At 43.7% G+C, this 14,984-nt stretch overlaps 1 protein-coding gene across 11 annotated transcripts in view; it reads left to right on the top strand.

The window, feature by feature from the left end:
• Positions 1–14,984, top strand: part of THRB (thyroid hormone receptor beta) — a 372,214-nt gene that overhangs the window by 340,328 nt on the left and 16,902 nt on the right. For all 11 annotated transcript variants that reach the window (XM_046003102.1, XM_046003101.1, XM_046003097.1 and 8 more), the window contains 2 exons: positions 2,046–2,251; positions 12,823–12,969. In XM_046003102.1, coding sequence (XP_045859058.1) covers positions 2,046–2,251; positions 12,823–12,969 — 353 coding nt within the window. The remainder of the gene's footprint in view (positions 1–2,045; positions 2,252–12,822; positions 12,970–14,984) is intronic.

Here is a 14,984-nt window from a genome sequence, read left to right as displayed (position 1 = left end):
GAAGAAAAGAATGTAATGAGGATTTTCCTCAGGAAAGAGGAAATAATCACAGCTCACATTTATGTGATAAACAGGGTTCTCTCAGCTAGAACAAAAAAATCCGTGAAATGTCCTGCTTTGCCCATTAAAGAAGACAGAATGGGGAATCTTTAAAAAGGAGGAGGGTAGTGTGAGAGCTTTAGGCTGGAAATCCTGGGTTAATCCCACCTCTGGTTGAGTGTGTTGTCTTCATCTTTTAAAGACTTTCAGCCATTGCCAGCAATATGCTGATAAGGATATGTGAAAATGACTGACCAGAACCAAATATTTAGATGTGTCAGTGTAAGGGACTGTTACTACTGAATTTCCATTTCATGGCTTGATTGTTAGAAATAGGAATGTTTATAAGGTTAAAAAAGCTCAGTGTTAATCTCAACTAGGTGGAAATTAATTTTGAATGCAACCTACGAGGCATTTTAAGAGCTCAGGCTTTATAATCAGAAAAACTGTTGGAGTCCCATATCTGTCACTTACTAGCTGTGTGACCATCAGACCTAATCTCTGGTTTCCCTTACGTGAAATCATCGCCTACCTTGCAAGTTGTTTTCAGGATTAAATTAGATAATGCATGATATCAAAAGCCACAAAGGCACAAAGGAAGCACTTGGGAAATGGGGCTATGAGTAGAACCCACTGCTTGCCCCCCTGTAATGGGGGAACCAAAGTGACCTATCAGGGCTCATTCACATTTCCCACATTTGCCATTGTTCACCTGATTTGGATGATGCAATCCAACCTAGATGACCTGGCGTTTCATTATTCTGTTTGTGGATTAGCTGAGTACTTTTGGTTCTCTTCCTCCTGCTATGTTTCCTTTTTTTCTTTTCCTACCAGGTCACACCTTCATCAAGAAATGGCCCTAGGACAATGATGTTGTAGAACTGGAGTCAGGAGTCCTGGGTCTTGCCTTGGCTCTGCCATGAACTTGCTGTGTGACTTTAGGCAAGTCATGATCTCTCTGGATCAACTTCCTCCTCTGTGAAAGGAGGGAGTTGGGCTAGATAATACCAAAGGTTCTTTCCAGTTCTAAAATACTGTGACTCTGTAGCATAAATAACCTGAGACTTTCCATTCCATTGATAGTTACTAAGAGTCTGGTAAAATGGTTTTGTTCTGGAAAATAACCACAGAAGTAGAGGTTTCTTGTTTTCTGTCCTTCTTATGTTCCTTTTGCGTAAGTGGTGAAAGTCATGGCTCTATTTACTGACCACCTGCAGTGCATTAACACATTGAATGCCCTGTGAGGTGGGTATTCTTGACCCCGTTTTATACAGGAAGAAATGAAAGCTCAAGGAGCCTAAGCAACTTGCCAGAGGTCACACAGCTAGAATGTGGTAGTGTCAGGATTCGAACCCGGCTCTTTCTAGATTCCAAAGCCTGGGCTCTTTAACCACCGTTGAGGGTAGACCGGGTAGAGACTAGAGCAAAGTGAGTACCTGGGCAGTCTGAAATAGGCCGAGCTTCATTCCAATGGGCTCTTGAGGGAGCTAATGAAGAGTTGGGATCCTTTTCATCTGAGAAGAGATCATTAGCCTCCTGTTTACTGTTCCAGAACTTTTGTTTAATCTGAAGTTCTTTTTACTAAGCCATTTGAGGGCAGGAGAAGAGGAACAGAGACCCTGAGAGTGAATCCAGATAATTGGCTACAGACTCATATTGACTGAATACAGACTCATCTGGGAACCCATGGATAGGACAGATTTTACTTCCCTCTGCTTCCTTCTTCTTTAGGGCCACCTTCTGTGGAGGTGGGATGCTCACTGCCCAGCTTCCCCCAGAGCTTTGTTTTGAAAAGCTGGCCAGGCATTGGGAGTTCGTATTAGGTCCCAAGTTGGACCACAGCTAGTCAATGGCAGTTTGCTGCCGAAGGGAGAAAATATCCCAGCGTGACCCACCCTGCAGGACCTGCTCAGCCATCTGTGCATGGGTGGTCCAGGGCGCATGTGCAGTCTGCCAAGTGTCTGTGCGTGTCCCTGTATTTCGTCTCATCTTTCTTCCCCTCCTAGTGGTACTGGATGACAGCAAGAGGCTGGCCAAGAGGAAGCTGATTGAGGAGAACCGGGAGAAAAGACGGCGGGAAGAGCTGCAGAAATCCATTGGGCACAAGCCGGAGCCCACAGACGAGGAGTGGGAGCTCATCAAAACTGTCACTGAAGCCCACGTGGCCACCAATGCCCAAGGCAGCCACTGGAAGCAGAAACGGAAATTCCTGGTGAGGCTCCCCGGCACAGCTAGATATCAACTGCATGCTCCACATTTTCTCCTTCAGCTTGCTCGGTCCTCATCACCCTGGGAGGCTGGTGCGACTGCCCCTATTTTACTGATAGTATTCACAAGAAGTCAAGTGACTTGAGGAGTCAGGATTTGAATCCAGGGCTGTCTGAGAACAAAGGTCCCTCCTCCCATCTGTTGCTTGTGAGTCACTAAATTCTAAAGCAGTTTCTCAGGCCATATAGTCCATTTGCTTTTGCTGTTATTAAGGCCAGCCTTAAGTCAACTAATTATAACCTTCTTTACCTGCCAGCTTTCCTCTTTTATACCCATTTCTTCTCCCAGATGCCCATTTATATAGTTAGTCCCCTAAACTCACACCAAGATATCCCCTTTAAAATAACCCCTAGAATGAAGTGTCCCAAATCTCAACTGTAATTTTATGTCAATAGAAGTCAAAATATTTAGCTTAAAATAAAGGAACTCGAGTCCAGGGAGACAAGGGGAATTGGGGGGTGGGGTGGGGGCTGGGATATATAGCGGTATATAGGGAAAACAGGACTTTCTAGGTTTTTGGAAGATGAGTGTTTGATGTTTTTATAAAAACTAACCACTGTGAAAGTCCTTCCTATTCATTTCTCCTTTGGACATCACCATGCTTTTGGTTAGGCTAGAATCATTATCCCCATCTCACAGATATGCAAACCAAACCAAAGGCCTTATTTGGTTCACCCAGCCTCACACTGCTAGAAAGTGGCAGCCAGGCCTAGAAGTCCAGGCTGTCCACCCACCTCACCAGATGGACTACCCTACCCTGCCACCACCAGCTGGTGTTTGACCATCTCAAAGACTGACCGTGCCCTTGTTTATGACGTGGAATCTTTATGAGCACCAGCAGCAGATATTCTGTGGGTCCGTTTGTCTCTCCAGGTTACATTAACATTCCTTCCCACCTAAATGAAAAGGTATAGTGTATAACTGTCCTTATAAAGATACAGTTTTTTCACCATTGTAAGGATATCGTTTTCATCAACATTATAAGGAGATCATTTTTTCATGAAAACAGTAAGACTACAACCTTAAAGAAAATTTTTGGAAAGAAAAAGCTGGCCCATAATCCACCTGCTATCAGTTACTTCCACTGCTGTCCAAAGCAGGTTCTAACATACCCTGTTCATGGCATCTATGGACAGTAACATTAGCAAACACTTAGATGGCTCTTATCAAGTGCCAGGTTCTATTCTGAGTGCTTTCCATATTAACCTATGCCAAATGTGTAGGTAGAAGTGGGTAAAAATCTTCATTTTTACCAAACAGAGAACTGAGGCAGAGAGGTTAAGGAAGCTTGCAGAGCTCCATAGCTGTGAGCAGTGGTGATGGACACACCCCAGCTCCAGGATCCATGCACTTGATCACCACACTATACAACTTGGCCACCTACACAAACCCAAAGAGCCTTTGAAAGACACATGCGTTTGGAGGGGCAGCCTTTTAGTTTCTTGATCTTGAATCCTCAGGCCTACTCTGGTATATCTGCCAGGAATTAGAAAACATGAATTCTGGATAGATAGATCAATTCTAATCCAACATATTTGGGGCATAACAAGATAGGGTCCTGCCTACCCAAAGCCTAAATCTAGCCTTTCCCCAAAAGTATCAACCATAAATAGACATGGTAGAAACCAGTTCCAGGCCTGATTTCAGAGTAGTGCCAAAGCTGAATTTCAAATAAAGTGAAAGATTTGGGGCACATCTGGACTTCTAGGGAATTTTACACCTCAGTTTTCTCTACTCCTGAAAGAGAATGAATACTAGTCTAACTAACCTCATTTCAGTGGTCACGAGGGTGCTTCTTTCCAGACTCTAAAGTCTGTTCTTTTATTTTAAAGAAAAAAGAAAGACATTTACTGAGCAACTACTGTGTGTCAGGAAGTGAATAAGTCAGCTCTATTCTGGTGGAGGGAGAAAAACAGTAAGGATTAAACAAACAAGATGAATACAGGTGGTGGTATGTCCAGTGAGGAAAACAAACATCGTGATGGGGCAGAGTTATGGAAATTAGAAGCAGAGAGAGACTTTCCTTCTCTGAACAGTGTGGTCAGAAAGATGTTTCTGAGGAGATGGCATGAGCTGTGTCTGAAAGCTAAGAAACAAACTCTATGCAGTAAAATACAGTCATATCTCTTTATGACTTGTGGTCTCTTTAGCAAAGAAGACACGATTGGCTAATGGTTAAAAAGCAGGTCTGCACCTTTAGCTCAAAGGCTCTTACTGCTTTTCATCAGTCTGATCATCTACAGAAAGAACCAAAGAAAGTATGGCGCGGGAAGATTTGCTGTTAGTTTTTTGTCAGGGTCATGAGGTTATCCAGGAACAAGAGTTCTCTTTGGGAAGCAGACATTCACAGAGCACAGGGCAGAGTCGATGTGAAGTGTATATTTTGTAGATCTTTGATCCATTCAAGAAATTGTCACTCCTCTTGGTCCAAATACAAAAAGCTGCTTCTCCAGGCCATTTTTTTCTTAGGGGAGTGCTTGGGGGCTGGGGTATCTGAATACCTCTACGGTCCCATCTGTCTCTACAATGAGCTTCACTTCTATCAGCCTATCCCCTTCTATGACTGGGATCACCCCAGCATCTCCTCAACAGAAGAGCCATGTTCCATTCAGTATTGTCACTGCAGTGTCCATCCTACGTGTGGTTGAGAACTATGGTAGCTCTTGTCCAAGATGGCTGCCGTTACAGCCTTTCTTCCGTGTATATACAGCTCATTCTCTCCCATAGAGAGGTGAAGTCTATTCCTCTCTCTCATTGAACAGGGGCTGGGCTTGTGATTCCTTTAAGCAACAAATTTTAGCAGAGTGGCTTTTAAGGCTGAATCTGGTGCCAGACAAGGGACCAGAAATGTGGGTAAAGAAGCCTCAGATGACACCAGCCTCTGTTTCCATTTAAGAACAACTGTATGAGGGACCCTAAGTGAGAACACCCGGCTGAGCCCATTAACTCTGCGCAACAGTAAAAATCTGTTGTTTTAAGCCACAGTTTGTTACACAGCGTAGATAACCAGGACAGAACACAATAGATATCGTGAAACAGAACGTACAGTTCCACTGGCCCATCCTCAGAGACAGTACAGCTAAGCCCTGTGTCTCAGCCTAGTTTACATATTTACACATGGCCCTTGCAGAAAAGTGACTCCGATTGAGTATGTATGCTCAGGATAAAAATTTCACTGAGCAGTGAATTATTCTTGCAAGGACATTAAGAATCCTTCATCAAAGGCAGCTTTGCTAAACGATATCCGTGTCTGAATAGGCTTCTACACATTAGGATTTGTGTCTCCCGTGCGGCTGCCTCTATTCTACCTATAACACTGCTATGCATATTATTTCATTTATTTGTATGTGATGATGGCCCATCTTCTTCTGGAAAAGAATTTGAAGAGACCTATTATGTTAATAATAGTATAGTAATACATCAGAAGGAACTAAAAATTATATGTTGTCCTAAAAACTGCAAGTATTCATTTATCTGGAAGAAGAAAATCACTTAGTTTCCCAAAAGAATATTCTTCATCACTTTTCACCCTAACATCAGGACTCAAGTCAGAAATAGAGACTACTGGTTTGACCTGGGTTTCAAATCTGTATTTGTGTCTATAGAAATGAGAGTCATTGGCAAATAAACTTTTTAAAAAGCCATATAGATTTTCATAATTCCAAAGCCACTCTTTAAAACTACTTCCAAAAGCATTTAAATCATAATTTTCTAGTTTTCTCCAACCCACCCAAATCCCTGATGATACAGAAGTGCCCAATGTAACCACCCGTTGGGTGTGGTGACAGCGATGATGAAACAGAGAAGTGCACTGAGAAGGGACCAAGGGCCATCTGAGCCAAACAAGGGAAGCAGTGTCTCTGCCATGGGTAATTCACTTCTACACCTCCCAGGGGTGGGAAGACACTCAGCTTGGAGCAAAGCCCATAGCAGCAACAATATTGTCTGTTGACATGGTGTTATTATTCTGCTCCCTTCATTTGCATGCGAAGGTACAACTTTGGATGGATTTTCCATCCAAGTGTAAAATGTGACCATCAGAACAAGGGCTGGGCTGCCCAGTTTCTCCCCAGCAGAGCTACTGACTGATTTAAAGCCTCAGGAAAGGGGCAAAAGCAGAAGGGCCAGCCAGGGTGGGTGATTTGGCCACATGTGGTATGCGTGGACAGGTCATAAGGCAAGAGCAACCAAGTCAGGAAGGTGTCTAACTCCCAAAATTATTATAACTGCATCAGAAGAAGGCAAGGTCATAGTCATGTGCATGGAGATTCAACCAGACAGCCTGAGTTCAATGCTTATCTATGTTGCTTTATATATACATATAATAATACACATTATTATATGTATAATATATTATTATATGTGTTATTACATAATACATATATTTAAATAAATATATATACACATATATGCATGTGTATATATTTATTTAAAGCAACACAGACATTGAACTATATACATATATATGTATATATATATATATATATAGCATTGAACTATATACATATATATATATACACACACATACATATATATATGTATGTATGTATATTGCTTTTTGGTTACATGACTTTGAGCAAATTCCTTCACCTCTCTAAGGCTCAGGTGACTTTACACCACAAGGTATAAAAGTTGTAGGTAGAAGTGCCCAGCACATCATTAACAACCATGTAAGTTGTTCCTATATGCATTATCCCTACAATTCCCACCTCACGTCCATCCCTGCTTATCCCGGGAAAAGGGAGAGCCTGTAGTAATATCCCAAAGCCCAGGGACCTTTAATCACCATTGGTCTGGGCCTTCCTGCCCACCCCCTTGCGAAGGTGCAAGAAGATACCCTGTGATCTCGCAAAGGAAGGGACAAGTCCCATCTGGCCCCATCCCACTCTGCTTGTGCTAGAGAGCTCTAAGTTCAAGCCACACAGCCCTCAGCTCTGAGCCAGCCACAGCAAAGAGGTCAATGGGCAGCATCTGTTACTCACCTTGAATAATACTGATGAACAGTCAAAGCAGAAAGGCACCTAGTCTCCCTTTGTGTATCAGCAGCTAGTGACACAAGTAAGCTAGTAGAAGCCCACCCCTGCACACACCCCTGCATCTCTCCCTTCATGCCCTCCATCCCCACCAGTGCCCCGAGGAGACATCCTGGATCCCTTATTGTCCTGCACCCCACAACCCGTCAGTCAGAAAGCCCTATGTCCAGCCCCCAAGAGAAGTTTGAGTTCTTCTACTCCTCTCCATGTCTACTGTCACCCCATAGTCCAGACCACTTTATGTCCTGCCCAAACAGCTAGTGCCACAGGGCCATTTCTTCCTCTGGCTCACCACATCCCTACTCCACATAACAACCCAAATTCTCACCCTCTGCCCTCTTATTTGAAGCCCCTCGGTGGAGCCACACTGCATAAGCCCATCCCTTCCCCAGAGGCCATCATCATGAGACCCTCACCTGCCTCATCTCATGCCATCTCTGGGGTCCAACTACATGGGCTTCCTTTCTGGCCTTGGGACTTGGCACTGGCTTTTCCCTTTGCCTTAAATTTTCTTCCTCTGGCTCTGTGGAGTGTTACCTTCTTGACATTCTTCCAGTTAAAGCTTACACATCACTTCTCAAAGAGTCCTCGGCTGCCTACCTCCCTTCTGACCCCCACATACTATCATGTCACCTCCAGTCTAATCACAAATAGAAATCCTTCTGTGAGAATATTCTTTTTATTGTCTGTCTTTCCTCAGTACAGTGAAAGTTCCTTGAGGGTGCATTGTTCATTGATGTAACCTCAGCATCTAGAACCAGGCCTGGCCCCATAGTAGTTGCTGAATAAATATTGGTTCAACATGTATAAACATACATTTATTCACTCAACCAACCAACAAGCATTCTGTCCTCCACCTTTTAGCTCAATGTTTCCCACACAGTAGACAACCTTAAAGCTTATGCCTCCCACCCAAGAAGTTTATATCCTACTGCATACCTCCATAACACAATAAAAAGTGAAAGTAATAAATGCCTGAGTGCCATGAGTGATGTACATGGCCCACCATCTGTGTTCCTGTGAGATAGGCCTCATTTCACACAGGTCATCTGGGAAGACTTCAAAGAGAAAACAGAATTTGAGTGGGATAGGATTTGGAATTGGCAAAGACAAGATGGAAGCGGGGACGTGAGAGAAAGCAAAGGTCAGGAGAAAAGGCAGCAAAAGTGCAAAGCAAGTTGAGCAGGAGACATGAATGGGCAGGATGAACTGGCTCAGGAGGTCCAGTATGGCAGCCAAGCAGGAGGAAAGTCAGAATGAGAACTGGAAGACCCCAGTGAGAAAGCTAAGGCAGTTTGAGCCACAGAGACAAAAACCAGGCTTTGCCCACAGTCTACCCTGGTGACTTATCTGTACCTGAGCTTGATTCCAGTGCATGCTCGTGTGTGTGTGTGTTTGGGGGGGGAGGGGGGTTGGGGGTGAGCAAATATATCTCATGTCATGGATTACAAGCCTATTAACCATATTAACGTGTCTAATAGAGTTAATTGATGTCAACTATTTGTACTCTTCTTTATTTTAAGATTTTATTTATTTATTTGACAGACAGAGATCACAAGTAGGCAGAGAGGCAGGCAGAGAGAGAGAGAGGAGAAAACAGGCTCCCTGCTGAGCAGAGAGCCCGATGCGGGGCTCGATCCCAGGACCCCGGGATCATGACCTGAGCAGAAGGCAGAGGCTTTAACCCACTGAGCCACCCAGGTGCCCCTGTACTCTTCTTTATTTCTAACATCTTCCAAATATTGTAGCAAACAATGTAAAAAATCTTTACAGTGCTCAATCTTAATTTCTCATACCTCATGTGTTGACTCAGGTCAATTCATAGACTATCTACTTATCTCTCTGTTTTCTTCTGGTATCCAAGATCCATTATGGGAACAAAGCTTAATATAATAAAAAAGCTTTTACTTTGTATATGATTTTACTTCTAGCAATTGTATTTTCCATTAAATACCCAAAGGCTTAAAAGTACATTTTTTCCCCTACCCTGCTATTTATTTTTCAACAGAAAAGCTTGTGAGGTGGTTACATTCATAAGTTTCATTTTAATTAAAATTGCCATATTTCCTTATATAACTTCCCTCCTTTTTTCAAACGTTTAGCGGTATCACAGGTGTGATTCAAATGCCCCATGAACCCAGAGATTAAATGGAAATTGTTTAAAATCGGTATTAACTTACTGACATTTCAAAGCACACTGATTACCATTAAATACAATCAGATCAGATCTATCCGTGTCCAATGACAAGACAGTTAGACTCAACCAGGCCAAACTATAAAAATATTATTATTTTATTTTTATTTCTAAAAAAACTCACCTTATGTGTGTGTGCGCATGTGCATATAAAACTCCCTTTTTTAAGGTATGACCACCTTTTATCAGTCAATCTTCATAACAGAGTTGTAAAACAAGCAAGGCAGGTGAGATGAGACTCATTTCTGGGGTGGGAGGAATTATAAAGACCAGCAAGGAGGTGACAAATGCCAGGAATAGCAGTGCCCAGAGGAGGACCTGATGTGCCTTTTCCCTTCGCTCAGTCTATGTGAGAAAGACAGGCAGAGAGAGAGAGAAAAGGAAGCTGTACGTGTGATTATTCCATCAATTCTGTCTGCATCCAGAAAGCCAGCAAAGCAGTCGCCTCCCATGGGCTTCCCACACCAACTGTTGCCCCAAAACATCATCACTGACTATGATAACATGACAGACTAGGCTCCTTTCCCATTCACTTGCTACTGGCAAAGAAAACAATAAAAAATAAAATAAAATAAAACAAACAGAAGAATCTACTGAATAACCCAAAAAAGGTCAATGCTGCCAATTTGTTACGTAATGTATTTTAAATCCTCCCCTAGGCTGTAACCACAGCTCCTACCACGTCTTTGGAGAAGGCCTGGGCTGCTCCTGTTGACCCTGGTGCCCTAGTAACACGTCAGTAATAGAGTCATCCTTTGCTTTCCTTTGTTCTAAGAATTAGACGTGAGCAATAATTGGAGAGCTGTGGGAAGAAAATGGTAACTGGATTACTCTGAGCCGGATGTGTTATTGCCAGCCAGGTGGTTCTCAAAGTGTAGTCCCAGACCAGCAGCATCAGCATGCCCTGGGAAGTTGTTAGACATGCAGATTCTCAGGCTCTATCCCTGACCGACAGCATCAGAAACTCTGGACATGGGAACCCATCAGGTGATTCTGATGCAGGCAAGTGAGGGATTCAACTTTGCTTACTAGTTCTCAATGCCAGATCCTCCTGCCCATCTCTGCCCACCGTCCCACCTCTCCCAACCCTGGGTGCCTGGTTCTGGTCTGTTCACTGTGGCTCTAGGCCATGGGACAGGCCTGAGTCTCTGACTCCTCCCATCACCTTCACAACTCTAATAAGGTAGTAGGAGAGGATGATAAGGGAAATAGTAGGAGTAGAATTTTGCCCCCTGGTATGAAAAGAGCACAGGTTATGGGGCACCTTTGTGGCTCAGTCAGTTGAACATCTGACTCTTGATTTTGGCTCAGGTCATGATCCCAGGGTCATGGGATCAAGTCCCATGTCGGGGCTGCACATGAGTGCTTGCTCTCTCAAAAACATAAATCTTTAAAAAAAACAAAAACAAACTATCGGTTGTAAAAGCCTTGAAGTAGGGGGTTGATGTGGGGTTCCTGGCAGCTTGCTGGGTAGAGGCTGGGTGACCAAGATCCAGTCCTAGCCTCAGGGGATTGTTCTTAACCTCCTAGGGCCCTGTGTTTGCTCACCTGTCAATCAGGATTGTGTGAGAACCACTTGAGATAATGCGCTTGCTCAAAGGGGTGTGCCCATTTATGTCGCCCGCAGGCCACAGATAAATGGTGGTCATAATCATGACAACAACGAGAAAGGGCAACAGAGGGAACTGTTCCTGGTAGGTAACACAGGTGGCAATAGCAGATGGTGAGAGACCATGGTGGTCTTGGAGCCCTCAGCTAAGGAGCTGGAGAGTACCAAAGTACACTGGGGAGGCTAACGTGAGTGAGTACTAGCACCTGGGGACTTGCTAAAATGCTGGTTTTGCACCATTAGGACAGGGGGTAGGGGGTGGCTGAGATTCTGCCTTTCCAACAAGTCCCCAGATGATACCCAAGCTGCTACACCACCCTTTGAGTAGCAAGGCTATGGCTTTTGTTCTCAGGCAAGTCAAGGGCAGAGAAGTGCCCCCGGGGACACTGAATACTAGTTACACTAGTAGAAATACTAGTTAATAAATAAAACCACTAGTGTAACACTAGTGTAACACTAGTAGTTACTAGTTACACTGGTAATTACTAGTGTAACACTAGTATTACTAGTAGTGTTACACTAGTAATTACTAGTGTAAACTAGTGGGAAAAACAGACACTAGTGTGTCTGCCTGAAAGCCTGCCAAGTTTACACAGCTCAGTTCCTCCAAGCGACCTAGAGGTGCCCCTCAGCCCCACGAGACCTCCTCCAACTAGTGTCTATAGGGCAGATGTGAACTTCGAGACCCAGCTGCTGGGTCAAAAGCAAGAATGAATCCACAGGGTGCTCCCTGCCAATGATGGAGTTTGGGAATGTTGGTGAGGTCCAGAGCTGAAGTCTTTGGTGTAAAAAGGTAATTTTATTAAAGCTCAGGGACAGGACCCATGGGCAGAAAGAGCTACTACACTGGGGTCCTGAGGAACGGCTGATTATATACTTGGGAGTTGGGAGAGATAAGGAAAAACAGAGGTGTCCAAAGGGACTTTTATATGCTAAGACTCTTTTATACGCGAAGACTCTTTCATTGGCGAAGACTCTCAGGATACCGGATGTCTTGCTATGGTCAAGCTCAGGTTGTTTTTCCCTCTAGCAAAGCATTAACATTAAGACTGTCAGACACTACATCAAAATGACGTATTATATGTTGGCTAATTGAACATAATAAAATAAATAAATAAAGACTTTTAGAAATGGAAAGAAAAAAGAAAAGACAGTTTTCTGGAGGAGTGTCACACATATCGCACCCAGGAGTGGGGAGGTGGAGGTGGTTAGGGGATGTCAGCTGGTGTTTTGTCTTCAGCTTGCCTTCTGCTCCCTCATCACCAGGGCATCCCTATCACAGTCCTCCATCATGGCCCACAAATGCCAGAACGTGCAGGGCTCTGAAAATGCCACCCCAGAGCCCCTAGTACCTATGTCACCGGGCATCCTTCATGTATTTAGATAGAAGCAGGACCCAAGCTCCTGTTGTTTCCCTCTGCCACCCTCTTTCTCTCACTTTAATTCTACAGCAGCAATTCTGTGATCATTATCACCAGGGGCTCTTAAACCAATGGCCAAGACAGTAACTTTTCTCAGAAGACTGAACTACAGAAGAAGACGTAGTTTAATAATGAGCAAAGAGAAAACTGGAAATTGTATAACATGTCAATTCAGAAGAGACTTTTCTGCCACATGAGAACGATGATAAAGATCCCTTCGTGTTCTTCATGTAAATCTCTCTTGTTTCTCCTCCTTAGCCAGAAGATATTGGACAAGCACCAATAGTAAATGCCCCAGAAGGTGGAAAGGTTGACTTGGAAGCCTTCAGCCATTTTACAAAAATCATCACACCAGCAATTACCAGAGTGGTGGATTTTGCCAAAAAGTTGCCTATGTTTTGTGAGGTGAGGACACTGTTCTTCCTTCTGCGTTATTTTTCACTACAGTTCCATTGATTTCCAGGAATATGGAGTATTATTTATAATTTAATGTTAATTAGTAGGGACTTAGTCACATGAAAGCAATGTCAGTACAAAATGAAAATACACTGTTTCACTTTTTTTTTAAAGATTTTATTTATTTATTTGACAGACAGAGATCACAAGTAGGCAGAGAGGCAGGCAGAGAGAGAGAGGAAGGGAAGCAGGCTCCCCGCGGAGCAGAGATCCCGATGTGGGGCTCGACCTCAGGACCCTGAGATCATGATCTGAGCCGAAGGCAGTGGCTTAACCCACTGAGCCACCCAGGCGCCCCATATACTGTTTCACTTTTATTTCCCTACTTCTCTATTCAGTCATCACTCATTAGCTAGTTCACGTGAGGCTGAAGATCCTATCTATCTATGCACTGACTCCAGGCATAGCAAAATATGACTGACAGTAATAACATCTGTTCATTCGGTACCTACGATGTCCCAGTTACCATGCTCAACTCTGCCCACATTAAATCCAATCCTTAGATTTGCAGGATAGCTTAAATTAAGCCCATTTTATAGATGGAGAAAACTAAGATTGAAGAGATTAACTTAACTTATCCAAACATGGAGCCATGGTTTGAGTCTAAGTCAATATGCTTTCCATTACATATCCTAGCAAAACGGTTGTGTGGTTGTTTCCACCCAAGAATAATAAGGATCTCCCTCACAGAGCAAGGATCTTAACTCCTTACCTCTCCTCTCTTTTTTTAAAAGTTCACACTTTCTTTCCCCATCTTCATGGCACCCTGAAGAGCTCATCCACTTGAGCTTATAGGCTTTCCCTTTAGGACACCTCATCCCTCATCTCTAACTTTAGCAGTCCTACTATGTGGTGCTTGGAAGCATGGGCTCTGCAGTCAGCCGGATGGGCAGGAATCTTACATAACTTATTTGGTGTCTTCAAATCTTGGTTATTTCATCTTTAAATTGGGAATCACGATAGTATTTACTGCTTAGAGCTATTAAGGTTTAAATGGGATAATATACGTAAAGTGCTTGGATAGTGCCTGGGGCCTAAGTGTATCCATAAATTCCAGTTGTTAAGGCTTATGTTTTATCTATTACATTACCATCCTGCCTCTAACCTCCCTTTTTTGAATCAAGTGGAGAATTTTGCCCTTTGAAAAGCCATCAGGTGCCAAACTATTGCTCTTCCCACCTCCAAAGAAACTCAGAAAGATATCAAATACATGTACTGCCATGTAAGCTACCCGAGTGAGAAGCCAATCTAGCCTCACCTAGAAAGAAGCCCTCTCCTCACCTGGAATGATTCCATCCTGCTTTGGCTTCCAGCTCATCTGTGTCTTTGGGTTTGCAATAATGGGACCCCAGCTGGAGTCTGAGAGACCTCAGACACTGATGAGGACAGTGCTGCTTGTTTTGCACCTCCCCAAAAGCCACACCCAGAAGGACAGAGCAGTGGGCTTCAGGATGCAGGTATCTGACCCCCAGACCTAGCTGAGAGAGTATGTACTTTGCTCTTTTCCCCCGCTTCACTGTGGTGGGGGCCAGGGCACCTGATGTGCCAGCTGGCAGTCCTGTAGAGAGAACGACTCGTACCCCACCCCCAGAAGAGCTGGTGAGTCCTGGAGAAGGAATTTTTTCACATGTGTATTTGGTGTGGAGCATCCCATGTCTCTGACCATCTTTTTAAACTATCATTTATTAAAGTTTGGAAGGCTATTAAAAATCACATATTCAAGGTTGGCTCAGTCTGTTGGGTCTGCCTTCAACTCAGGTCATGATCTCAGGGTCCGAAAATCAGAGCCCCTAGTCTGGCTCCCTTCTCAGTGCGGAGTCTGCTTCTGCCTATTCTCTGCCCCTTCCCTTGCTCATGCTTGCTTACAGTCTCTCTTTCTTAAATAAACAAAATTTTTTAAAAATAACATATTCAAGATATTGATTCATGGTAACACCACCTAAGGATAAGCTGCTGACATTTTG

The sequence above is a fragment of the Meles meles genome, chromosome 4, assembly GCF_922984935.1.
Source record: "Meles meles chromosome 4, mMelMel3.1 paternal haplotype, whole genome shotgun sequence".
NCBI classification, from domain to species: domain Eukaryota; kingdom Metazoa; phylum Chordata; class Mammalia; order Carnivora; family Mustelidae; genus Meles; species Meles meles.
Note: the sequence above shows the minus strand (reverse complement) of the source record. Positions and strands in the feature narration are given on the sequence as shown.